This window comes from Crocodylus siamensis, chromosome 8, assembly GCF_052110815.1.
Source record: "Crocodylus siamensis isolate JL-2025a chromosome 8, ASM5211081v1, whole genome shotgun sequence".
In the NCBI taxonomy this organism is placed as follows: domain Eukaryota; kingdom Metazoa; phylum Chordata; order Crocodylia; family Crocodylidae; genus Crocodylus; species Crocodylus siamensis.
In genome coordinates, this window is record NC_143402.1 from 11,058,502 (window position 1) to 11,086,282 (window position 27,781).

The 27,781-nt window shown below is 41.6% G+C and overlaps 1 protein-coding gene across 3 annotated transcripts; it reads right to left on the reverse strand.

Moving 5' to 3' along the window:
• Positions 1-4,348: 4,348 nt before the first annotated feature.
• Positions 4,349-27,781, reverse strand: LAMP2 (lysosome associated membrane protein 2). Of its 3 annotated transcripts, none has more exons than XM_090061446.1 (9): positions 27,626-27,781; positions 22,718-22,836; positions 18,741-18,954; positions 17,856-18,017; positions 16,731-16,933; positions 15,844-15,963; positions 15,388-15,466; positions 13,938-14,105; positions 4,349-4,588 (listed from the first exon to the last, which is right to left on the reverse strand). In XM_090061446.1, exons 1-9 carry the CDS (start codon positions 27,702-27,704, stop codon positions 4,446-4,448), a joined length of 1,287 nt encoding a protein of 428 aa, XP_089917572.1. In that variant the 5' UTR covers positions 27,705-27,781; the 3' UTR covers positions 4,349-4,445. The 3 variants fall into 3 exon arrangements, with proteins under 3 accessions (XP_089917572.1, XP_089917571.1, XP_089917573.1); XM_090061445.1 differs by lacking the exon at positions 4,349-4,588 and adding an exon at positions 5,066-7,434; XM_090061447.1 differs by lacking the exon at positions 4,349-4,588 and adding an exon at positions 9,988-11,806.

Here is a 27,781-nt window from a genome sequence, read left to right on the forward strand (position 1 = left end):
CTAACAGTGTGACTTTATTCTTAATACCCTTCTGGTTACTGGCTAACTGGTTGAGCAGGCACTGTCAACGTAGCTTGGACAGACTTATTTTGCCTACACTCGTTTATAACAACTCCTGGGGAAGCTGAAATTGAAACCTTTTTTTTTTTTTTTTACTGTGCGCACAGTGGCTTGTTATTGTGGGACTGCTACAGTGTGGTTTGTTTATGGAGAGTCAGGGAGTAGCCCAAAGCTGGAAACATCGATCTGTTACTGCAGGACTGATTGTGCGTGCGGGCCTGCTTCCTCTGGGCTGGTACTGCAGAAGTGATCACGAATGCCAGAAACTCATATTGATCGTCTTAAGAGTCATTCCAGCCTATAACTACTCTGGAGCTTGCTTTTCAGTTGCCAACTTCTGCCACATTTCCACCGTGGACAAAAAAAAAAGAGAGAATGGATTCTTTTCTTTCTGTCTTTTGCAAATTCTGGCTTCAACTGCCTCTGAGACTCCATTGCCTTCAACTCTTGCTTATGGTCACACACAGGCAACCCAGATAGTCAAATGAGAGAACTCAGCCCTGGTAAGGCAGGACTGCAGATGAAGTAACATGCATTTCCTCCTAGGCCTATGACACCTTGCAGAAGCTGCATAATTTTTTGACAGAGGACTGGAAGGGCAGTAAACTGGGGTCAATTTATAAACAAGAGTTCAATGTCATCCTTTGTGAGATTCCTTCACCCCCAAAGGAACCTGTAGCCCCTTAAGATATTTGTGTATGGAAGAAATCCTCCTACAGGTCTGCTTCATATTGCTGCAGTGCTGGAAGGGTCATTCCCATCTTGGGATCCAGCACTGCTGCTGGAATCCTTCTGCATGCTGTGACCATGGTTCCTATGCAACCCAGGAGGCCTGTACATGTGAGAAGAATCATGGCAAGGTGGAGATCACCATTTCTCTCAGGCTATAATGCAAGGGGATAATGAGCAGTTTCTACAGAAGCTCCTGTGGTAAAGTCCAGGTTTCATAGCTGCTCCATAAACGTTCCATATTTCTACAGCAGGAAATATTCTTGTGCCAGCAGTCTGAGCTTCGTTATTTTTGTTGCTTGGGGTTATGACAAGTTATGCAGCCCTCCTCTCTCAGGGGTTATTTTTAGTTCACCATTACGTCTTTACACCCCCCCCCATACATCCCATTGTGGTTGAGCAATTACTCAGAAACAATTACCCACTGACTGGTAAACACATGGGAGAGGCTGGGCCTGGTACATGTGTGAGACATTTGAGGGATGCATGCTGAAATGCCCATTTCACTAGTCCCTGAGGCATAGACTTGAGTGAAATTTGAAAAGAAAAAACTCAGGCCTTGCACAAAAATGACTGCTTCATTTATGCAGTACCCTTGTGGACTGCAAAAGGATGGAGTTTTGTTATTATAGCCAGGCTTTCCCACCACAATTACTTGTAAAAAGCCATAATAATAGGAGCACAACAGGATCCTGGTTTAATCCATGTTTCTTGAGAAGGAGATGGGCAGGACATTAAACTTTAACCAAAATGTTCAAAAAAGGATGGTGGACATGTGAGCATACCTAGCTTCCAAAGTAGCAGCTGAATATCTGGAGGCTCTATGTTTGACAGTTTGGGAAGTTTAATTACCAAGGTTTATGCTTAAGCATGTTTGTTTTAGGCATCTAGGTTTGACAGTGTTAGCCTCCCCACCATATTCCAAATACCATTCAGCAGAACTACTTCAATTGCCATCAAGAATAGAATTAGATGAGGACTCGAGAGACCTGGATTCTATTCCTTGCTCTAAGGTACTTCTCTAATGCTAAGCATTTCACATAACCATACTGACCTCATCTGTATCGTGCTGTTCTGCCGTCAACCTTTATCCAGTCTGAATCGCCAAGACTACTGGTTTATCTTGGTCATCCTTACAGAAAAGGACTTCTCTCGGCCCCAGCACTGAAGGCTGAGCTCCATTATCTGAAGATACCGATACATTCCATCTCCGCAAGTAACAAGGATTCTACAGTCAACATCACTGGCATTTTTACTGCCAATAAGAGTACTTTTATACTAAATGCAGAATTTTTTTTTTTTTCCCTTTTAAAAAAAGGATTTCTCTCCTCCAAGCCCAAAGGACTGGATTCACAACAAAGATCCACTCCCCAAATTCAGATCAACATCAGAAGTCGGAAGGGTTCAGATCATATTATACAGAAATATTTTTCCATTCATAACCACATGTGAACATCATATTTAAATTAAGTGTTTAGCATGGTCTCCAACTTCCTCTAAAGTAGCTGATGCAACCCACTGATTGATCGTACAGGGTAAACTCTGCATTCTTATGTGGTTGGAAGTGATTGGACAACCCATCTCTATACTCAGTTGCCAAACTCAAGCTATTTAAGCAGCCCCATAGAAGCTTATTAAAAACTCTCTCTTTGTATCAACGGATCTTACACCGAGCAAAAACTAGATAAATATCATAGTTCACTTTATTTTTAATATACATAATCTGACTCCATCAGAAGATTTGTACAGTCTTTTGCAAATTCAGAGAACCACTTATTCTTCATGCTATAATAACCTTAAAGTGCTTGCTTTATTTTGACTTCCAAAGTCCAAAGCAGTACTTGCAATGATTTTTAGGAAATTGCCACCACTTCACAAAATAACCCAGCTGAAATGAGAGGGTTTTATACAAGCAGCTCAAGTTGAAGCCTGGTGAAAGCAAGGTCAGGGTGAAACCCATCAAATGGCATCATGGAGATGCACTTTGAAGGCAGGTGCAACTCAAAGAATTTAGGACATGCTGTAAGAGCAGTGCTGTGACAGAGTGGTCGGTTTGGATTGTTCATACAACCAAGATTAAACTATAACCCTATGGGAAGAGGGCTTCATTTGTGAACAGCTGCATTGGCACCAGAAGAGTCATGTTGAGCTAGTTACAATTAGTTCATCATGCAGTGAGGACAGGACAGGCCCAAAACAATCTTGAAGATATGAACATAAGTACTGGCTTTCATCTGAGAAAAGGAATATTGGAAAAATGTTCTCCCCCCACCCCAATAAAAAAACCCAAAACAAAACACCAAAACCCAAACACCAGAAAAAACAAAAACTGCGTTAGGAGTATGTGAACAGTTCTTGTAGATAATCCTCACTTGTGTTTTCACTAAGCTTTCTCTCTAGGAAGGCAATATTTGTAAAGGCCACACTGAGAATGAAACACAACTTCAGATAGCAGCTCACCTGCATCATCTTCCTCTGTGGTGCTGATCAAAAAGGGGAAGTCACCACTTACTTCATCGTTATTGCTTTATAGGACACATTTACCCACAGTTGAACATGTTCATCTGTAAAGTTACTGGGCCTCCAGTAGGAAGGAAAGTTATTACCTTATGTAATTAGACTTTACTAGCATGCCAAATTCCTCTCTAGGGTCCTATAGAAACCAGAAAACTAAGGACAGAGTTACAATTTTGCTCCTTTTTGGTGCACTACAAATGTGCACGTAGGTAAATCTCAGAAGTGCTCTGAATTATTTTGCTTTTGTGTACACTGCAGGGGCAGAATGAGTCAAGATCCCATGTTAAATAGGTGCTTAGCAGAGCTGAAGGGCTTACCAGTAGTCGTGCAAGGAGTACTTAGACAGACAGGGTGTCACCAGGGCTCTAGTTAGCCCCCACAACCTAGCATGTTGGCATGGCTCAAGCTCTTAAAATTCTATGATAAGCTTATGAAAGTACTCATCACCTCTTTCATCTGAATTTAAAGACGGGGGGGAGGGGGAGGGTACCATGTCCAGAAAAATTAGATACAGTTGCTAGAAGGAGGAAAGCGAAGACCAGCTAGATACTTAGGATGCATGAGGCCAAGTACCATCTTTGAATCAAAAGAAAAAACCAGGAGATTCAGGCTGATCCGAGGGAACAAGCAGCTAAATGATTAAACAGAAATAAGACAACAGCAGCAGCACCAGCCGCCGCCTGCTTCTGGTTGGAGGCCAGAAAGGATTTTGCATTCCTTTCAAACAGCATATATAATCCTTTTATGTAATGCATTCATACCTTTATCTATTTTATTTCAGCATTTTTTTAAATCAGCTGCTTACAGTTTAATAGAAAAAAGGTGAAAGCATCTTCATGGAAAAAGGAAGATTAATGCTGGAAGTAAGAGGGCATTTTTTCTTAGGCTTTTTCTCCAGTCCTAGTGACACTTTGTAGGGAACAAATATTGGTCCTAATCTTAATCCTGTGTATCCCATCCTGGAGCAGTATTACTTTACTCCAAAGCCATACAGTAGCGTCAGGTGAGTCTGCATTTGCTTTCAATTATACACACAACTACATTATTTCATTTTGTTTTTAGTTTTTATAGTCAAAGAAAACCATGAACCCATTACTTCTGTTGGGGAGGGAGGAAGCAGCAGAGGCAGTTTGAAAAGATTACACAGATTGATAACCAGTGCGACTTTTCCTTCTTCCAACGATATAAGAGATAAAGACAAGAATGATAAGGAAGCCAAGTGCCACACCCACTGCGATGGGGATAAGAAAGTTCAGGTCAGAATCAGCAAAGCACTCTTCAGCTGTAGAAAGAAAAAAAAAGGCAAGGGAGAGGAAATTAGTAAAGATTAGTAAAGCAAACCAAGCATAAGACCAAACAAGGAGCACAGAAGTACACATTTTTCTTATATTGCTGTCTCTAGATCCGATTGTGACTGGTATCTAGCATCCAAAACTCACATCTTCCAAAACCTAGAGAGGAGCTAACACAGCTGCAGTTGCAGGAACTTGCTTGTAAAAAACTTCTCTCATCCAACTCCCACCAACACACAAAGATTAGCCTAAGCCAATTACTCTTTGTTCATCTCCGAGCCAAGGCAGCCTGAACATTTAGGTAATTGGATTACCTACAGGCAGAAGGTACAATTTGAAGTGAAGACAGGGAATGTTTAGGAAGGCAAAGTATCAGTTATATTTAGCCATCCACATGGCAGCAGCAATGCCTTAAAAACCAGATATGCCTGCATAACTGAAAGACTGAAAACACTGACAGACATTCCTTTGGCACATTCAGCTTTATTTTTAAATCCATCTGGTACAAGAAAAAGATAAAAGTTATCAGTTTCAGAGAACGATGTAGTACTTGTTGAAATCAACATGTGTTATCATAAAACAACTCTAACGTTATACAATATTCTGGATGTATAGCGTTGGAATATACACTATTAAAGAGTTAGTACGGTCTGTTTTGGAGCAGACATAGGACTGGGAGCCAGCTAATACAGGCCTCAGACAAATGAGAGCACCTTTGGGGAAAAAAAAAAGGTTTACCTGCACACCCCATGAAGGCTGAAGGACCAGTACGACTTCACTTTGCTAAAGTCAATGTCTACCAACAGCACTAAAATGCAAGATTCATCAGTCCGAAGGCTGTTACTGCCTCCTGGTGATATGCATCTTGTATCAATCTTTTGAGTTGAATCTTGCCTTGTTTTTGAGCATTTTGAATAACAGGATTAAGTTCTGCTGAAGAGCCAATTAAATTGTTCTGAAGAACAACTTTTACTTGGTTTTAGATTTGAAAAGAAAAACAGCAGTATCATGCACAGACTTAATACTGAGAAAGAGAGAGAGATACCAAGGGGGTAAAAAGTAGCAACTATTGCCTTAAAGGCCTGCCTATATGAAGCCAGTCTGTCAAAGACTTAGCCTTTATCCAATGGATTTACTGTGCTTAATTTGGCTCCGAGGCAGACAGTAACTTGATAGCCAATTACCCCCATCATCTTTTTGAAAGAAAAACTGGAACTTGAAGTGTCATTGGATTAGATGCAATAGCTACAAAAGTGGGCCCCAAAACCAAGTTTATCTGAATTCAGGACAACCTGAAGAAACAGGCAGCTAAAGTTCAGAAAAAATGAGTATTATGAAGCAAATTATTCCTAAAATGATCAGAACCCATCCTGAAAAGTATTTAAGGAGTCAGATAAAAAACAGCTTTTGTTTTAGTCATGTGTTACTTTAAAAGTAATTGTTAAAAGAAAACAAACAAACAAAAAAAACCTCTTTTACAAAAAGAGAGAGTTTCTTATGAAAGATTAATGGACAACACTGACCAATTTGTTACTGCATGGTAGATTTAGATCATTAATATTGACAAGATCATTAATATTGACAAGTTAATTTAAACACTGAAGAAAGGTAACTTACATGTAGTATTAAAATACCTCCCTCCTCTCTTTACAGGAGGGAGGAAAAAGTATGCCCATTTAAGCTACAATTAGGGAGACATTAGTCGTTACTGGAAGGAGCCCTGAAGAACTAAAGATTAAATTAAAACCTAAAACACTCAATCCATGCCCTTTCATCCAAGTTTATAAAAAACTGTCCAAATTATCTTCCAAAAGATAACTAATATTATCACTAAATATGAAAGAATGAAGCTGCATAACATAAATATTCCCAAGGAAGAGCTTTCACAAAGTTACTGCATATTTAAGCCTTAGAAGAGTAAGGCTTAGATTTAAAAAAAAAAAAAAAAAAGGCAAACAGTTCCATCCGATTCACATATCTTATAGCCTGGCCCAGAGGTTCTAGCCACATGACTAGGTGATCTTCCCTTTTCCTCTTGATTTGCAGCTTTTGAAGTACACTTTGTTAAGAGACAGTCATAAAGTTAATTAAGCACTAGCCCAAAGAGATTACAGTATTTTGTAGGCATTGCCTTGGGTACAAGATTAAAAAAGGAAAGCAAGAGCAAGTTATACTGAAATAATTTCCCTTAGAGGACTAGAGGTACAGAATCTCTAAGCTGCAAAAGTGAAAGCCAATTTTAACAAGTCTATTATGGGTACTCAGAACACACCCTTAATATTTAGCTAACTGTATAAAAGACACAGCGAGTAATAAAAATCAATAAGCTGCAAGTATATAGATTGATTACATACATTAATACTTGAAGATAGCCACAGCAAACACAAAGTGCTATTTACAGAGTAGGAACAAAACTACACATTTATTCACATAATGCCATGGTGTACATAAAATCATAGGATTACTGAAGTGGTATTTTTGGAATATAGACTCAAAAAAAATTTAGTCCGATTAAATTGGCCATGGATTAAACCAAATCACTCAAGTTGGTAGTGCTACATTTGATTTAAGCCTTCTTAGCCAGAGGTCAGTTTACAGGGAAAAAAAAAGTGTTGCCTTAACTGTACAGGTATGTTACCAATTTGTGGGTCTTTAAAAAGAAAGTTTCTGATTAAATAAAGGCTTTCCCATTTTTAAAATTGTTCGTATCCAGCATTACGGCGTTTCTTGTGGCCAACAAAGTAAGCCATAAGCACTAGAATAACTAATCCTCCCAAAGCTGCTCCCACTGCTATGGGCACAATGAAGTTGTCCACATCAAGGCTGCAGTCTTCCGCTAGGTAGAAAAAGGGCAAGGTTTGAAAAAAAATAGGCATGTTAAACGCTGCCACCTCCCCATTGTTCAGATAGCCACCCTCCTCTTCATCTTAATGCTACATTTCCCCTCCAAATAGATCCCATTTTGCAGGAACAGGATGGTCACACCTCCTATTTCTGGATACCCAACTTAATGTTTCAAGCCCAAATTTCCAGAACCCACTTCTAAGTTAGATGGTAGGGGTTTATGAATGATTAAATTAGAAAAAAAGAAAAAAAGGAGTCACATCCATTTACTTTTACAGTTCTAGAGTTTAACCCTCTACAGTAATTGGTTAGGATTCCCAGACCAATAAAGCAATAGAAAGCACTTATTCTGAACCTCATTTTTTCCCCCTTTAGCATTCTGGGCAAATGAAAGCCATCTAGCTCTTAATAAGAACCTTTTTGCTTTCCAAATAAAATGATTTGGAAGACAACAAAAGTTAGTCACCCATGTCTAGGGGCAGATGATTTAGAAAGATTAAGGTTAACCATTGCAAGTTGTATATAAATATTCTCATCCGGGTTGATTTTAAAGATGCTCAGAAGTATGAGGTGCTTGGATGCTGCTGATCCATGAACTCTAGTGAGATTTCTCTCCTTGAGGAACCTAGCTTTAGACCATTTTGGAAGTCCTGAATATCTCCCCCACACACACTTTTTTTTTTTGGAAAGAAAAGCTTTGTAGTATTTTGGGACAAATTTTAAGTTTTTTGCATGACCAATCCAAGTTTAAGGCAGTCCATGTCTAGTGAGTCTTGAACAGGAAGTACTGCTGACACTAGCTACCATATAGTACCTAGAACTTAAGATGGGGAACAAAAGATGGGCATAATACCAATACAACGGTGGCAAAATTGCTACAACTGATGTATTATATAGGTTAGGTCAGTAGAGTAAGCAGACTAATTTCTTCTCTTGCTCGTGTTAATTAGTAATGTAAAACCATGGATTGGCCTAGCTAGACCCAATGAGATGCAACAAGAACAAGGTTCCCAAAATGTGGAGTACAGCGTGTGCAGAGCTGCTCATTTTGACAATTAAAAGTAGAGAGCTGGAGGAAGCACAAGTGAGTTTAGGACTGCAGGGTAAACGAGGCAAAACTTGAGAAAAATATTGAGTAACTGTTCAAGTCAGACAAAGATCATCTTGCTCCCACTACTGTGCCACTACTAGGGCATGATTTCCCCATCCTCACAGCCCTGGACTCCCTTAGCTTCCTGCAGCTAGCAGCATCAGGAGGGAGGGCCTAGTAGCAGCTAGGCGACACACCTTAACCCTTCACGGGCTGCCTGTTGGACAGCCCTAGTTTATATGGTAGACTATGCCAGTATGACAATACCTTTGCTCTACTCCAGGAGTAAGACCTGCATCCTGCGCAGACTAAAGAAGTCAGAACTTAAGAAAGCCACCTCCAAGTATTTTGGCACAATTTTGCCGATGCTTCCCAGAACAGCATCCCCTCCCCTCCCTGCTTCCCTACTTTTGTTCAAATGATGTTAGTGCACCCAGTTCATACTTGCAAAGATCCCACCCGAAGACAGACTTTGAGAAACACTGAACCATTCATAGCCGTGATCAGAATCAGCCGATTAGAGCCAGCTTACAAACAATACATTTTGCTAGTCAATACGATTCTACTGGGTTAGGCAGAAGAATTGCAGTTCAGCATGAGAGTTGAGAGAGTCAGACAAACTGGATCAGATATTAAAATATCTAGATTAGTAGTTCAAGTTGTCTGCTACTTATAGGCTGGGGACCAAAGTCCTCCTCAGGGGAATACAGAATGAAGTGTTGAAAACTCAAATGTAAGAGGCCTTTCCAGAGGCTTCTTGCAGGTGTAGGATAATTAAGTTGAAAACCTTCCAATTTAAAAAATGGACAGAGAATCGGTATCAGGAGGAAGTTTTTCCTAGTAAATGACCTTTATAGCACTGGAAACCATTATAAAGCAGCCAAATTAAAAAAAAAAGTGACCAGGTTTCCTTAAGAAACGGAAGAATCTTTATTGATTAAAGCATACGTTGATTAAAATTGACAAGTCCCTATAGAGAAACACAATACAGAAATCTAGTGGTTTATTTAATTGTGAAGACGACAAAACTCAGATGTTTACATAAGCCAGTTATCTGTACACCAGCTACAGAGATATTTTTCATCTCTGAACCAAAACACCCTGGCATACAAGTCAGGGATGTCTACATCTTCAAAAAGGTATACTTCATTTTACTGAACTTGAGGAAGAATTTGCTTGGATCTTGTATGCAGTCCCTCAGATGTGCCATACCAAGACTTAAAAAGGCCAAGCATTCATAGGGACAGAAGGAATCAGTGTCATATGCTAAAGCAGACCAACAGTTAACTGGCATATATAAAACATCAGTTACTGGAACTGTTAAACACAGAACTTTATAAAATTGCTGGAGTTGCAGATTATTTTTAAATATTAAGCCTATCAATTTGCAAATTTATCTAAAATTAAACATTGGATGTTGAAACCAGAAACTGGCTTCTGGTTCCTGAAGTCTCATTTACTTTTTTTTTTTTTTTTTTTAAATTTGAATTGGACTAAAGCTTGAATTTTGCTTGTAAATATCTTTGGCAGGAGTTCTTCACTCATTCTTGGTCCTTTAGCCAGCGTCTCATTAAAGTCACTGTGAAAGACCAGTTTGTTACCAAAAGGATCCAACGCAACTTGAGTAGCTGTTTGCGTACAACTATGTATACCCTGGAACAGTTATCATGACAATTCCAAACCAGTTTTGAGATTGGATTTTAGTTCAACAGGTAATAATGAAAATCACCAGTTCATCTGTTGTTACAACATCTGCGGACTCGCATGTAATCTTTTCTAAAGGATATTTTCATGCACCATTCATCAGAAATGACACATTGATTAGGCAGCCAGAGAAACCTGGCTGTATAGTGAGGGTTAGTCTACGTGCTGCCGTTTAAAAGAATATTCCTACTGCATTACAGATCTTTGGAAGCCATTATCTTCTCCAAATAATAGGGAAAAGGTAGTGGGTCAGAGTCATTCTGCTTTATGCATTAACAAATGCTACACATATGCAGTTTTATGCTTCGCCACACAACACACAAATCAAGCACAAGTTATAGAAATCAATTTATATAACCTAACCATGTACTGGACAGTTACAATGCAAGCTCTGATTAGTGAAGAATCATTTAATAGGAAGATTTAAGAACAGCTATGTGTTGCAACAGTTAGCACTGGCTCACTAAAAAAAAAACAAAACAAAAAACTGAAAGCGTCTTTAAAGACACCACTCAAAGAAAGCAACATGACAATTTCTGTACAAGGTACAGTATAAAGTTAAGTGCACTTTGAGTCCTGGAATACTTTATAAAAGTTCCTATTCCCTTTTCTCTAAGCTGATGCCAGCAAGAATACTATACTACTTCAGTAGAATTCTACCTTAGATTTATCATCTTAAGAAGGGATATCACATTGTCATGTGCATGAGTAATTCAAAACTTTGTGCCTAGCAGTTTTCTAAAGCCATTTAGAAACCGGGCTTAAGAGTTCCAATTTATCTATTAACTGATGAAGTTAACTCACATTTGTTTAAAATATGCAAGCTTCAAGGAAAAAAAGCTACTGCAGTTACCGAAAAGGACTGAACTACTGTTAGACTGGTCGCCTATGCCAATCAAAAGAGAAGCTTGCTCAAGAAGCATGGCATTTGGTGCTATGAACCAGGAAAGAATTACTAGGCACTGTTTAAACTAGCAAGGAGCACTTGAGTCCGTCCAATGTACAGCGACCAATGCAGCCAGGTTACTCTGCCAGTATGACAATAACCAAAGAATGCAGGAGAGAAGCAAGTACAAATTCAATGCAGTTTTAAAAAGCTGCTTGACGCATCATGCTAGTAACCCAGATTAGACAGCATTTCCTCTCAACTATTCCCTGCTTTAAATGTATTGCATGTAAGAGTAGCAGGCAGAAATTCCAATTATTTTAGTGTTTGCAAGGCAAAATTTTAAACTTAGTAGTTTGACAAATGCTTTTGATGCTGCCAGGACAGTTAGGAAGCCTATGCTTTTCTCCTGGTTCAGAGAAGCTTAAGAGTGTACCTTCTCCAAGTCTCCAGACCTAATTACGCGAGGCAACTGGGGTTTTATTTGGGAACTTGCACTTGCTTCATTTAAAGTGAAAATCAGAACAGTGATCACATTTCAGATTCACAACGTTTGATATCCAGCATAGCTTTTTCTTCTGCCAATTAAGTAAGCAGTCACTATAATGACAATCAAGCCAGCAAGTGCAGCACCAACTACAATTGGGATAAGAATGGTGTCATCATCCAGCGAACACTCCTGGGCTGTAGATGAGAAGAAGGGTATGACAAAGAATAAACAAAAACAATGTTTGTGAAGAGTGGTAGGAAAAAAAATGCTCCGTTATTTTCCTTAATACACAACTGAACTTCAAGTAGATCTACTATATCATAGATATATAATATATGAAGAGAAAACTATATGAAAAATTCATGAGTAACCAACACCTGTACTAAGTGTTAGTAACTGCAGGCATTTCTGGTTGTTACTGCATCTTAATAATGCTTTGTGTTGCATCGGGAAAGAGCCCAAAATAAATTCATATTAGATATGCAAATACCTAAAAGTTGGACTTAAGAGATAAGCACAATAAAGCACAAGTTCATCTAGAGAGTTAGGCAAGGCAGGTTTAAAGAGAAGTGAATGCAGTATTAAAAGCCAAGCGGAAGCAGCAGTTAGTGAATGCATGGGAGACGGTGACTGGAACAGGCAAAAGACGATAAAGCCAACTGCAGTTTAAACTAAATTACTCAGTATGCTTACAGTCCAGTTTTTAAGTCAGTTTTGTCACATTTCATTGCACTTGAAAACAGGAAATTTAAAGGCAAGTGTTGGAAGTGTGTTTCCAAAAACCTACTGTAAGCCGAATGGTCTGTAGTAGGGGTGCACCAGTAAAGACTTTTGGGGCCGATACCAACAGCCAATTCTTAAGGAGGCGTATCAACCGACACTGACCCAACTTCCAATACCAGCCCAGCAGAACTGGTAACTCTGTTGTGGTGGAAGTGGGGTGGGGTGCGGTGCTGGTGCAAGTGCTGCCCAGCCAGGGTGGGACAGGCACAGGATGGAGCTGTGGCTTGTCTAGGCTGTGTGGGGAGGCAGGGCTGGCACCCTCTGCTCATCCACCACTTGCCTAGCAGCTACCATTGCTGCTCTTTTAGGAGAGCATGGGTGGGGGTGGGGGGGGAAGAGGGGGTCCCCAGATCTGCATGGGGTGGGTGGGGCTGGGGCTCCACTGGGCACTATGGTGAGTTCTGGGGTGGTTGCAGCCCCTTCTCCCCATAAGCCCACTCCCAGTGCCACTGGCTGCCCTGAGCACAGCCTGATGCAGCACCAGCCCCACCCTGCACAGATCCAAGGGCACCTGTCCCCCCACCCCCAGATGAGTTGTGGCTGTCCTGCCCTGCCCTGGCTGGGCAGTGCTTGCCCCATCTCCACTCCCTCATCTGGGGAACCTTGGTCTACCCCACCCCTTCCCTTCCAGGACAGACTTACCAGCTGGACATTGCTCTTCAAGCTGCTGGGCTATGCTTCTTACTACTTATGTGCTATGCTGCAGCTGCACATGCATGGGCCATTTCAAAAAAAACAAAACAAAAAACCCAGCCACATTATTGGCCATATCAGGCTGATTTCTGATACAGACAATTTTCTGTATATTGGTGCTGATCTGATATTGGACCAATGTATTGGTGCATCTCTAGTTTGTAGACTGACAGACTCCAAAAGTTAAAAAATTATTGAAATCGTTATGTAGCCCAGCTGTCCCTTCCCAAAGGGAAGCAATGCTGTTTTTTACTGCATACCTTGACACAGGCAAGAAAGCCTTGCAGTAAGCGCTTTGTTCCAAATTCTTTATCACTTCCCCTGGAACAACAGTTGCTTGGTCTCAGAGGGCAGACCAGGAAGAGCTTCCCAATAATGTCAGCAAGAGACAACATCCCAGCAGAAGTGTTTGTCGTCTTTAGCACTCAACAAATTTAGCCTCACACTCACAGCTTTCAAGAAGGCAACAGATTCTCCCACACTAGTTTTCCCATGCAAGATTTAAAACCCTGTTAATATTTTTAGCCCCGTATGTTGAAACAAAGGCATATCTAGCCATATTGCAGTGTGAAATATGTAGCGTGACAGATTATTTAAGAGTGCTTTAAGATTAATAAAGATGTCTTTTTGTCCATCATGATGCAAGGCTGTAGCACATCTTTAATCTCCCCGTTAGTGTTGATGGGGTCATTTTAGCTTTAAATAAATGAATGAAGGACTAGCCAATAGATCTGTTCTATTGATATTATACAAGGCTTTTGTTCCACCCCAATTTGATATATTTTATAAATGTCAGACTCCTGAATTCAGACCATGCTAGAGTCCATTGGATTTGGATTAAATTCTTACCTGTAGAATACTTGTTTTCTTTCACAAGGAATGGCTGAACCCTTAAATCAAAAGTATGTATTTGAAAGTCTTCGTTGACTTCAACAGTCTGCTCTTTTTGGCACATATAGGAACTGCCCAGGGAGGTGTCCCACTTGCTGAGATTGTGGTTTTCAGCATGTAGAATCTCTAAATAAAAAGACGAGATTGGATTTAGTGAGACTTGATCAGAAACTGAACCTGGTCCCAAGTAAGTAGTTGTTCAAGAAAGAGGTGTATTGCCAAAGTTGTAAGCCTACTCAGTTGAAGGCTACAGAGACCGTTTCTCTACATTTCCTCTGAAATGCATGATTAGGTGGTAGTTAAGAGCTTAGTTGACTATAATACAGTTAGAGATTAGCAAGTTTCCCGTTACAGAGGAATAAGGTAATTAAAAGCAATCACTATTCTATCTTCTCTGTGCAAGTAGTTTAACTTTCCAGCACTTCAGTAATACAAACTGGTTACATAAGTATTTTAGCTTTAACCCCTTCTCAAAATATAGCATATCCTTAATCCATTAGCAGTAGACCTGCAGAATCCAAGCAAGAATTTTCAAGTGAAGCTTCTTGGTTTGAGAATGGGTAAGTATGTTAATTAGGATTTCTAGTTAGCTTGGCTTTTCCATTCCCTTTGTGTGGAAGGCTCAGATAGCTTCTGGTGTCTTATAAAGTAGGGATCTATCAAAATGCAATTTTGCAGAAACTGAAATCAGGCATTGCACATGATTAAAAATAAAATTGGGCAAGGGCTTCAAAAAAAATCTGTCAGGGAGGGGTACAACTTACTGAAAATAAAGTGCAGCTCCCCGGAAGCAAGGTGGGGGGGGAGCGCACATGATGAACAGCTCTTGCAAACAAATCAGTGGTAAGTGGGGGAGGGAGGGGTAATGGTGGACCCCCTCCCCCCATAAATCAGCTTGTGAAAGTGGTGGCTGGCCTCATGATCTCCTGGGAGGGAAAAAAAAATTGGCCATCTGCCTCTAAGTTGGGTAGATCCCTACTTAAGGTCTAGAAGAATTTTAAAAAGAATACACGCGAGTTGCATGACAGCAAATATGGTAGTTTAAAAATCAGCAAGAGCAGCTCACTCGGTGTTATTTCTTGCTGCAGGCCCAAAGGCTTTAAAAAAAGTTTTCTAGTTTGCCAAAAGTATACCTATTTAGTTGTCAGAAAGCAGGTGACTGCACTTTAAGAAGCTTCAGAGGAAGAGAAAGGTACGTGCAAGCCAACATGGGAAGAGGGAAACAGAAATTAGCCATGATTAAGTCTTGTAGCAGGTTCTACTTATTGTTGACTTGACCAGAAAAGGTTGCTCCTAGTCAGTCAGTCAGGCATTTACCAAAAAAAAAAAAAAAACCAACCCCCCAAAACACAAAAAACACCACAGGAGCCACAAGGGGGTTATTTTAAAAGCTCATGCCATTTCTTACCAGAGCCATTTGTAGAGACATGCAGCGTGACGTTCACTTCTTTTAGATAAAACCTTTGTGTATTTGCACTTGTGTTTTTCTGTTTAAAAGGCAAAAACCATTTTAGTGCAATAATTGTGGGAACAATTTTATGGGTTCTCAGACATAAGTATATATAAAAGTTCCATAGTTAAACCTTAAAACATGAACTGGAAAAAATCTAAATTCTTAGTATTTATAATCCTAGTATTGCTAATTCGTAATGCTAACAGTGCTTAGTACAGTGGATATTACTGGATACTACAGAATTCGTATATACTGGGGAGTTAGGCAGTCAGTTAACCAACTGTTTCCCTGCCCATAATCATCGTAACACTGACTTCAGAACACACCTCTTAAGAGCACCTTGATTATATTTATAATAAATAGTGCCCATTCATAAAAGAAAAAAAAAAGAGTCAACTGTGAGTTACTTACAACAAGAAATACGAAATCAATAAATCTGCTGTTGGAATCATTCAATTTCAGAGTAGCAGATGTATTTCCACAACTCCCAGTGACGTGGGTTGTTTTTGGGTTAATGTTGATCACAGAAGGCTAAAATTAAGAGTCAAATAGGTCAGTCACAAAATGGGTTTACCTATGCAAAGGCTATATACTACTGCTGATCAGAAGGTTCTCCCTACATTGCTGCTTAGTTCCTGGTCTTCATGCTACTGACTACGCAGTGTCAGCTAACCAAGTTATTTTAAAAATATGACAATTCATGGCTGAGTACTGCTTACATGATTCCCTTCTATCCTGGGTTAATGTAGGCTGCTTGACCAACTGCATGCCTTGGATTGCACCAACATACTCCAACTATGTGCATCTGTACATGGGATCCTGTATCTTCTTCAGTTTGTACAAAGCCATATAACTATATATAAAAACATTCGATAAAAAGTTTTTAAATTTGTTCCACTTTTCCCACCGGGTCTGCTCTCCCCCTTTCAGCTCTTAAAGAGTACAAGTCCTTTATTTTATGCATCCAATAGCAGCGTAGTTCTGGCAATCAGATGCCTAAGCTTGGGCTCCCTCTGCAGGAAGCAGAACATCTGCAAGTCGCAATATGAAAGAGACATTGAAATGGCAGGTTTTCAAGGAATTTTTCCCCAAAAAGTTGCTACATTAAACTGGGTTAAAATGTTTGAAGCAAGATACTATCCAGACACAGCAGACTGATAATAAAGTGGTCACATATACAAGACTACCAGTAATTTCATACAGCTGTTGCGTACAGCTAGGATTAGGCATTCCTACTTGTACAAGTATGGATATATTCAAAACACCTTTCTTGTTTCACTTAAGATTTGGAGAAGCACCTTTTCTTGTGAGGCATTCAGCTGCAGCCCCATAGTGGCCAGGAAACAGGTCTGATTGCCATTTTTGAGAGAGTAGTTTCCTGGGACTGGTTTTTCTACTGGTTTGGGAGTTGTGGTTGGTGCAGGTGAGGAAGTGGTAGATGCTGTAGTTAAGTTGCCAACAGGGGGCACAGAAGTGGGTGCATCAGCATCACAGATAGACTCTAAAAAAAAAAAATAAAAAAATAAAAAAAAAAAAAGTTGCATACATTGTTAACTGTTATTATTTCAACAAGAGATATTACAGAGGGTCTATTCATTAAGAGTAGTTCTGATTCTAAGAATTTGTAGAGGAAGTATTTGGCTTTCTAGATCCAGCAAGAGTCTCCTGCTCACCCAGTTTAAAACAAAACACTTAAAACCTCAGTATTAAATGCAGACTATATTCCAAAAACTGCAGTATTTCAGACAGAACTGCTTTGCAAAAATCGAGATGAACTGGGAGTAGAAGAGGGGAGTGAGGCATGGTTAAGACTGGAGTACATGGACTAGCCGCAGTTTGTGTTATGGAATAGCACAGCTCATAAATGGATACCTCTTGATCTTTTGAGATGAAGTGGACAGAGGCAGCTACAATTAGATCATTGGTGTTACAAAGAGGAAAAAAAATTGAGCCTTTGAGAAGAAGTGCAACATTTATTGACTTGCTATGGAACCCTCAAACTGCCAAGCCATTCGCTTGAAGAGGGAGAAAGCATGCTCAAATCCTGGACAGAACAGCAGTGTTTCTTCTGTTTACAAAGTGCAGACAGCAATTTCTAAATCCGCTGAAGCTTTGGACATGCTAGTGATCTTTTCTAAGTATTAAAAACAAGTCTCAAATATCAGTGTGCTTAATGATGCAAATTATTTCTAATAAAGAACATCTTACCAACTAAAGTACTTTATATACTACTTCTAAGCAGACCTACTGTATTAACCTGGTTTCCAGATCAGAAGTTAGTGAATTAGGACAAACGCGTGTTTATACCAGTACTAGTGAATCTTTCAAGACTCTCTCAGAAGTGCTAGTCATCTTGCTACTTCAGGATTTCTGTTGGTTAACGCTGTCCATGATTACTTTAATATTGCGATGAAGTGACTCACCGTTTTTACTGACTGTGCCATTTTGAACAAAAGCCTGCAGGGTGACATCCCAGAAAGACTGTGTAACATTTTCTGCTTCGATAGATTCGTTATGATGACACTTGTAGACCCTGTTTAGTTGAACTGGGTGCATGGTGTCGTTTACAACAATAGTAACTGGTCCTGTAAATGAAGACAGTTTAGTACTTACAAATTGCAAGAACATTTATAAATACAAATCATTCATGAGAGAGAGAGAGAGAGTCAAGGGAGTTAAGACACAAGGGATTCCCCCAGAGAAAGTCCTTTTATAAATGCTACTCCTACACACTGTATTACTTGGAAGAGTTGAGCAGTATATGGCATACAAAACCCCCCCTCTAAATATACTGCTGAAGAGGGTGGTGGTCTACAGATAAACATTTTTAATACCCTGCTAGGAAAAAAGTGAACAAAATCAGGACCTTAGTTTTTGTTGTATACTCTGGGACGTGACAGAAACTGCTTAGCCAAGTGTTCTTTATTGCACAGATGTAATCCCATAGGTATTACATTCTGCATGTGCTTAGAGTTTTCTCCAATCAAAAGTTAAGGAAGAATATTACTTGATAAAATGGCTACGCTAGTTTCCCTAAAAATCACTTGCTGTTAAAGCTACAGGAACTAGAAGCAGCAGTGGTCAAATCTACTATGCATTCATGGGGGGGTGGGGGGGATGCAGAAGTCAAATACAAAGCTCATCCATCTGAGACACAAGAAGAAAGTGAGAGAGAGTACAATTGTTGATTTAGCTCATTTTAAGAGGATGGTACACTATATGAAGACATACAACGTTTATTAGTTACCACATGGAGTTTTTTGGTGGAAGTCACCATTAATTATAATTCAAAATCCAGTTGGTCTTACCTCTTTTTTTAGCATCCTGAAATACAGCAGTATCATTCGTGTTGTATGTAAATGTAATAATACTTCCCCGGTAAGTCCCACTAGTCTTTGTAAAGTTGATGCTCCAAAAATGACCTGCTCCAAACTGAATTGCCAAGAGTGGAGCAAATGTTTCATTCCCACAGGTGCTTCCATCATGTGTCACATTGGGAGATACATGTAAGGTTGTATTTCCCTAGAAGAAAACATTTAGACAAACAGAAATTGTCTCCTTTCTTCATCCACAAATTTCCATTTAGAATTTAATAGTCCTGCTGCAGCTAAAGTGGAAGCTTCCAAAAATTTCAGTTTGTTTTGTAGTTTTACCCACAGACTGTTTCATGGAAAGGTTAAATAAGATTACTCTACCATACCTACTGTTTAAAGCAGGATCAGACAATTATTTTGGGCAGAGGGCCGCTTACTGAGTTTTGGCAAGCCATTGAGGGCCACATGACAGGCAGCCCAGGGCAGATTAATATTAATTTTCTAAATTTTTTAGGGGCCCCGTGGGCTGGATAGAATGGCCTGGCAGGCTGCATCTGGCCCCTGAGCTACATTTTGCCCACCCCTGATTTAAAGGTTACCACAATCTAAAGTTTGAATCTAATGCAGAATTTTTATGTCATAAGACCAACATTTGAAGCGTCGAACCAAAAAGCGTAGGTGGTCTTTCAGGTACAGCTAATGTTTAAACAAGAGCTTCAAGTGCTTCACTGATCAGTCAAGCCAAGCGCAATGTTCAGTTAATGTAACTCCATTTGAATAGCACGTGTCCAGAATCAGTTATATGGTCTCTTCAAAACCATATTATGGACTTAAGCGGTGCAGCAAGATAACACAGACGAGTCATGTAGTAGCAGGAAGAGATTGGGAAGGTAGTTACAGGACCAGCACTACAAGGGAAGGCAATCTTTTGTTGGCCTGGGTCACCCAGGGATGAAAGTTTCTGCTCCCCCCCCCTCCAAACAGCTGGCTCCAATTCCCAGCCCACTGTAGCAAAGGAGGCTCAGACTGTAGAGAAACAGACTCCACAGCAGTGGCTGCAGTTTGAGAGGCCACTCCCCTGTGCTGGATGAGATGGGACCTCTTCACAGACTGGAACTGGCCCACAGGTTGGTAAAGCTCTTGTAGTACGAAACCTACTACTAGCTAAAAAGAGACAAATAATTTGTTCGATGTCCTCAGAGTATGCCCCTGCAGTTTAAGAGGAAATAATAACAACTACCTGTAGCAATGTTAAGTTTAAACATGTTCAAATTTGCTGCAAAAGAAATCAAATGCTTTACAGGCTCCCTTCCCTTTTATGCTGCACTAAAAAAAAAAAAAAAAAAAAAAAAAATACCATGTCCTCTCTTCTAAAGAATTTTCACCTATTACCATATTGCTCCAATTTTAAGTAATGGTGCACCAATAAAAGTCGGTCTGTATTGCATCGGCACCGATAAAAGGAAAGTTGACATCGCTGGCAATTGGCTTTTTTTGGCTAATGTGGTCGATAAAGGTCACAGGTACATGCTCTGTGCATGTGCACAGCTGCAGCCTGGACGCAGCCAGGAGTGCAGCCTGGAGAACAGCATCTGACCAGCAAGTCGGGGGGTGGGGCAGTGCAGGAGATGGGGCACAGATCAAGGTCCCCAGAGCGAGGCAGGGAATGGGGCTGGGGTAGGTGCTGCCTGTCTAGCCAGGGTGGGTTGTGGGACAGAGCCACGGGCAACTTATTTAGGGGCAGCTCCTGCTGCTGTGTGCACCCCCAGGGGAACTATGAGGGGCATAACGCCCCCTGGATTTGTATGTCGGATAAGGGCAGGCAGGCTGCCTGCTGCAACCTCCTCCATGATGGCCAGGAAGGAGTGTGCTTGGGATAGGCAGCAGCAAGTGTTGGAAGGGGGGGGCTATGGTAAATTTTGGGGTGGCTGTAGCCCACCCTGTAACACCTGCTCCCAGCACCACCACCCACCCCAAGTGTAGCCTCAGTCCAGCCACCCCACCAAGAGACTGCAACAGACAGCCCACCCTTGCCCCAGGCACAGGTCTGGGGGGCACACGCCCTCCATGACTTCTCAGAGATATGCACAGCATGGGGAGCCATCCACCTGCCCCTCTCCCTGCTCTGTCAGACTACCTGCCCCAACCTAACGCCCTTGCTTACTGTGGGGGCCTCAACCACCTCCATCATCCCCCCCACACCCCAACAAATTTACCACCCAGACACTGTTCTCCCAGCTGCTGGGCTATATAATTGGCAATTGGATCAGTATCATCTGATATCCCTAGTTGATAAAAAAAAAACTGGCCAAATAAAAAAAATCTTTATTGGTACACCCTAATTTTAGCATGGTCACAGGCTCAGTTCACACAGAAGAAGGGCCATGATGGCTGGATGACCCACATCACCCACTATTGAAGTTGAAGTTGAAGGCAGGATAAGAGTTCTGAAGCCTTAAGAGTCCTGTGTTCAATTGTGGCTTTCAGACCCGGGTCCATTGCAGAGCAGGGAGTTGTGAAGCCCTGGGTACTCAGTTCAAGTAGTCCCTCTGGCAGGTCCCTCTGACAGCCAAAGAGCCAGGAAACAACTCAAAGTGAGCTGGCAGAAAGCCATGAAGAGTTAGTTCTGCTGGAAGTCTGCCTGTGTTTCACTGGAAACTGGTCAAAATGAAGACTGAATCCAGAATGTTTCAAAAAGTTACAATTTTTAGCAAGACATACTAGTTGTCAGAATAGTTCTCAAACTCAAAAAATTGGATATTGAACCTCTGAATCAGGGCCGTTACCGGCAAAATCCTGAATCCAGTCACATGAAGTATGAATCCCAAAGCAAAATCAGATGTAGCTGTTTAATAGAAAACTGCCCATTTTAACCTGTAAACAATTTCTATTCAACTAAAAAAAGCAGACTAACATGGAAGTTTGGGCTGCAGACAACAGGGTGAGTCTCATGCACAGTTTTTTGTTGTTGTTTTTGGTTTAAGTATATTTAATGTTTTGGATCTTTATAAATTAAATTAGTTACTACAGATGAGGTCCTTGAACTACTGTTACCTTTTCAGTTACTGGATTTTCCTGTGATCTCTTTATTATTCAGCAAAAAAGCCACTTCTCTCAAAAAACTCAATCTGAAAGTGTGCTCCTTGACTTTAAACCAAAAACTACTGTGATGACCATGTAGTTAGAGTTTAAAAAAAAAAAAAAAACAACTAGCAAGGAAATTAACCTAGAAGCTGAAAGCATGGCACTAGGGGAAGCTGAAGCTTAAACTCCTCAACAGTGCAACAGAGGTGAGTCTTATTGCTTTCACTGCTGGGCGCAGCCCTGAACAGCAGCCAGTAAGCCTTATAGCTATTGTTCTGCTAGAAAGATGCAAGTAAGCAGCAGTGAAGACTCAGGAATGTATCCAAGTCCATTTAGATTCAGATCACATTTGAAAGTGAGAGAAATAAGGGCTGGAAAAAACAAAACAAAAAAACCCCAAACCTTTTAGAAGAACAGAAGCAGAGGATGCTCATGAACAGCGTTCAGAAAACAAGCAAAACAAAAACAAAAAAAACTTTCATCAAGTCAGTTTTTCAAGTGCAAATTTTGTAAACAGATAGCACACCCAGATTTTTCCCCCCTTTAAAAGTCTCAAATCTTGAAGTTTGCTCTACTGCTCAGTAGTATTTTTAAGCCAAAACAAGCATTGTGCTGATAAAGCAAGAAGCTTCTGGCCAAAACAAACAAGCTTCACATTTTAAATAGTAATTGAAGGCTGTTGCCCATTTTAAATTAGGTAAATTATTAAAACAAATTAAAGCCTTGATAATCCTTTTGTGATGGGGCAAGGGTAGCTAGTTAGCACAAATATACTCGATTTGTTTTTCAGCCTTACCAGAACCAGTGGCAAGATGATGTTTTAACATTGATAACTTTAATAGTTCATCCTCTGCAATCAGAAGTGCTATTAACTCCAAAATACTTACATATTCACTACTGTTTGTTTCATATTTTATGAAGAAGCTCATCATCCATTTTGCATATATGCACGTAGCATTGGAGGAATCTTTCACCTCTACATCCACTGCATGGGACTGGAAAAAACCTGTAACATACAATTGTTTGCTTGTAAGAAACTGATATTTCATTGCAGATTTAAATATTTTTCCATCACATCACATAATACTTTGAACAGAACAAATTCTTCGATTCATTTTGCAGCTTCCTAATTCTGACAGAGATTCAGCATACAAACCTCTCATGTAGGTGTTACATTTGAAAGCAAAAAAAAGTTAAGATCTTGTGTTTTATCTAGTATTGCTGAAAAGGTAAAGAATACTGTGTTGACTAACTGCCTGATGTACACCAATTTAACATTCTGCCAAGCTTTTTTTTTTTTTTATTTTGCTTAGGGAAGTAGCTTATTAGAAGAGCCACACATCATAATGGACTGTATATACAAGCTAAATAATTTGTCACAGATTAAAACATTATGGCAATACCTCATTAGGGTTTTAGTATTTAGCTTGTACTTGGACACAGAGTCCCTAAACAAATTAGGGAAGTGAAGGTTAGAAGAGGAACCATTAGAAAGTCAGATAGGTCTGTTGTATCCAGCAGAATGAAGATGACACCAAGGAAAGTTTGAGGGGGGGGATTCTCTTTTTTAAATGTTTTGCAGGTCCTTAATAAAAGACCTGGATGCAAAAGTTTCCCTTAACACACTGAGCAATGCAACAGTGAGAACTGGTTTTGCTAGCAGCTCCCTTATGTTTCTGGAAGGGTAAACATCATTCCATACATGTGGAAACAAAGGGCTAGATCCTTCTCTTCTGGAAGTGGGTGCAAGCACCACTGAAAGAATAAATCAAAAAATCTTTGGGTATTATTAGCAGAAGACCTATGCAGTGCTTCAAGCCTATTCATTCAGGTAACAATTAGATCAAGAACTTGCAGATCTTCACCTTGCAAGTGGTGTCTTGCTGTTACATTTTGTGGGTACTATTCAGCCTCTTTCACTCCCAAATGGAGCAAAGCAGTTTTGGATTCTCTGTTCTCTTTATCTGCACACCCACTCCTTTACTTTAGGCAACAAAGGAATCTAGCTCTGTTTCCACCACTAGTCGTGCTAGTCCCCAACTCCTCAGAAATGTCCACTTTACTATACAGCATAGGGTGTCGCTGTGTTGGTCTGAGGACGTAGGCAGACATGGTTCTTCGGGTAATCTTGATATCTTGTATTAGACCAACTCAGATAGCTGGAAAATTCTCTTTTTTTCAAGCTTTTGGGTATAAATACCCTTTGTCAGGCTGAGGAAGTGTCTGCAGCTGGTATGCAGGAAGAGCACACATCAACTACAGATGCTTCCTCAGCCTGACGGAGGGTATTTATACCCAGAAGTTCGCAAAGAAGAAATTTTTCCAACTATTTGAGTTGGTTTAATACAAGATATCATATTTACCCAAAGAAGCTTGTCCACACTTCGCTATACTACTCTTTTGTCCACCCTCCTCTAGTACTATTTAATATTAAAGCTGTCAAATTAAAACTCGGAACACCTGTTACAGAGAGCCCGAGAGCCTCTGCACATCCCTTGGCCATCGGTACTTGTTCATATCTGTACCGTCTCCCATCACAAGTTTAGCTATAATTCTTGCTTGCATGCTATCAGGCACATAGCAGCTTCTGTTGCTGAAAGGGAGCACTTAAATTCACTTGCTGAATCTATGATCACTACTTCCTTCTCTCTGTAAAGATACAGAACCCTTTGGTAGTTCCATTTCTTGCAGCAAGATGTTACAAGTAGTTGAGAGACCAGTGCAAGGGGGAAAGGTGGTGGTTTAAAGAGTATATGGCCATCTACGTAAGTAAATTGCATTTAAAGGTCCTGCCTGAATGAAGTAATGTTCAGTCTTGGACTAAGATTGAAACAAAAGATTCTTTTGTTTCAAATCCATGACCTCCACGCATTTAGGGTGGGGGGTGAGGGGGAAAATACAGCTGACTAGTCTCTTGGAACTTGTACGCCAAACTTCCTTGTCTACAATCATCTGAAGAAGGCAGCACAGTTCCTTTGCTGCAGGCCCTTGGTTTAGGCTATTGTCCAAATATATATATAAAAATAAAATGTAAAAAAAGTACAGAGAATGGATAGTGCACGTGCATCCACAGGAATATGCAACTTGACAAACATAAAACCTCAAGCACCTTATTTTGAAATCAGTTTAGGAGGTACCGGATGAGTGTACTCTTGAAGTTTAGTAGCGCAATATCCAAGGATATCCTAGAATACACAGGGTTATCAAACACTGGGAGCCTGGCTACTTCCAGAACAAGAGGAAGGAACAACAAAACTTCCTTGTATGTTCAAACAAGTAGAACTATTTTTTTAGGGAGGGAACATCTTTCCTGCTCTGCCACCATTTACAGGAAGGCATATTACACCAAGGCATGCTGCACTCCACAGGGGCAAGCCTCAAGATACTGGTGACCAGGTCAAGTGCAATGCAGATCTACATAACATTACACAACTAATGAAAATCAGAAGCTCCTGTAGGAATGATTTAATTCTAAAACTAGGTGGAACATAGGAACTAAACAGCACTTTTGGTTTGCTGTCCATTTCCACCACACAAATCAGAGTTACCTTGGGCATTTTCACAGTTTGGGTGTGGGCATTTTAATTATAGCAGCTGGGAGAGCAACTCTAATTAGAGTGGCTGCAGCATCTTATGAAGTGTGGGGACGCAGATACAAAATGGCGATGGGGGAGCTTTACCTTAAGGGTCATCAGCATCCTCATTCAATACACAAGATAAGGAGGCTGATGGAGTGTGCCAATTAGCACACTCCACCAGCCTTGATTAAATCAAGTAGTTGCCCTGCATGGAGCCAATCCGCAAATCTACAGACACTAAGTCCCAGTCTTTTGGAGTCAATGCAGTCCTTCAACCCTAATCCTATTATACCACAACACTCAAATCTACAAATAATGGTTAATCATGGCATCTCTATTAATTCTCTTTATCTTGAACAAAAAGTTACTTAGGTCTTTGTTCTTGTCACAAGGTCACTTCTGTCAACTCAATTTACTAATGCAATTGAGAGAAGTGTCAGTAGGAGGGAGGAATGGGCTGGGATAGGATTTCAAGGTTATCTAGTTTTACCACTCTCCCCTGCCTCTAGAAAACCTTCAATGAAGGTGAGCCCATGATTTCTCTAGGCCACGTGTTGCATTATCCTACTGATGCAGTGAAGATGGTTTTCCCAAGATCGAGATGGGCTAGTTTAGACGCACACGTTGCATCATGTTCTTCCCGGCCACACTTCTCATGTCCTCTGTAGTAGCCTTTACTTAAGGAGGGTCATAAGAGTACTTTTTCCATCTCCCTTCCTCTAAACTAGAAATACACTTAGTGTCTTCAGTCTTCCTGCCTCCAGCTTGCATCCCCAGCCCCTTTTTTATCCTCCATGCTTGCTGTTTTTAAGAAAGTTAGTGGAGGCCTAACTGGATTTTGACCAGAACAGGTAGAAAGGGAATCCTTGTTTATCACTTGGCAAACCTTGCTAAACCCCAAACCATGTTTGCTTTTTTTTTTTTTTTTTTTTGCAACATCATGCTGTTGACTCAACCACACGCCCCAAAACCTCTTCAGTCACACCGCTGTCAACAATGGCCCATTCTGTATTGATGCATTAGGGCCCTGCTACAGGTTCAAGTGCAACATGGACAGAAACTGGCTGCAGAAATGTTAGCTTTTTCAAGCACTAACTCTGTAGCTGGCTGGCTCTTTTTATAGCTAGATAGCGATTTTTAGCAAGCTATAATTACTTTGTACACACAGCCAGACTAAATGTATTGTATGACCTACTGGTTAAACCGGGTGATCGTTACTTTGCATTGGGGGCCAGTCCACATTTATGGTGTGACTGACCCATCCATGCAAGGCAGAGCCCAGGGGGCCTTACATTTTTTCTCCGAGGGCTGCAACGACATGCACGGGAACTGCTCTGCACATAGGACAAGTCATGATGGGTGGGGCAGGAGCACCATGAACATGATGTGTATCAGGAGCCTTCAGGTTTTCACCTGGGGCAGCTCTACATTTATGGCGTGAGCATACGCAGCGCCATACGTGCAACGGGCACGCAGCGCCATACGTGCAACGGGCACGCAGCGCCATACGTGCAACGGGCACGCAGCGCCATACGTGCAACGGGCACGCAGCGCCATACGTGCAACGGGCACGCAGCGCCATACGTGCAACGGGCACGCAGCGCCATACGTGCAACGGGCACGCAGCGCCATACGTGCAACGGGCACGCAGCGCCATACGTGCAACGGGCACGCAGCGCCATACGTGCAACGGGCACGCAGCGCCATACGTGCAACGGGCACGCAGCGCCATACGTGCAACGGGCACGCAGCGCCATACGTGCAACGGGCACGCAGCGCCATACGTGCAACGGGCACGCAGCGCCATACGTGCAACGGGCACGCAGCGCCATACGTGCAACGGGCACGCAGCGCCATACGTGCAACGGGCACGCAGCGCCATACGTGCAACGGGCACCGGGAGCCTGTACACAAGAGCCCACGGGGCATGGAGCCGGTGACGCGCTTCGGGCCTGGGTCAGTGGCTCGCGGGGAGGGGGGGGGAGCCTGGACAGGTGCCGTGCGCACGGCCCCACTTCGCCAAGCAGCCGAGTCACGTGCCCCCGCGTCACAGGCCCCTCGCGCGCCCCCGAGCCCTTATGACCCCGCGCGGCCCCCGTCCGTCACCCCCCTCCCCAGGCCCTGGCCCGGGCCCGGGCCCGGGCCCGCCCTGAGGCGAAGCAGCGGGCGAGCGCAGGCCCGCACAGGCCCCGCGGAGCCGCGGCCGCTACCACTCACCGGAGCCGCAGAGCAGGAGAAGTAGGAGACAGTGGCGGGGCAGGCAGAGGGGCCCGCAGCGGGACCAGCGCGGCTCCATGCTCCGACGGGCGTCGGCGTTGGTAGAATCCCCGAGACGGAGGCAAGCAAACGGGCGGGCGCAGTAAGAGTGCAGAG

What these genes read in the sequence shown, in the direction of transcription:
- LAMP2 (XM_090061446.1), bottom strand. Translation starts at nt 27,704, where the DNA reads ATGGAGCCGCGCTGGTCCCGCTGCGGGCCCCTCTGCCTGCCCCGCCAC. An exon ending in TGGCACAGTCAGTAAAAACG is followed by an intron (nt 16,934 to 17,855) that starts GTGAGTCACTTC and finishes TTTTTTTTTTAG; the next exon opens with AGTCTATCTGTGATGCTGAT. An exon ending in AGAAAACAAGTATTCTACAG is followed by an intron (nt 4,589 to 13,937) that starts GTAAGAATTTAA and finishes TTCTTTCTACAG; the next exon opens with CTGAAGAGTGCTTTGCTGAT.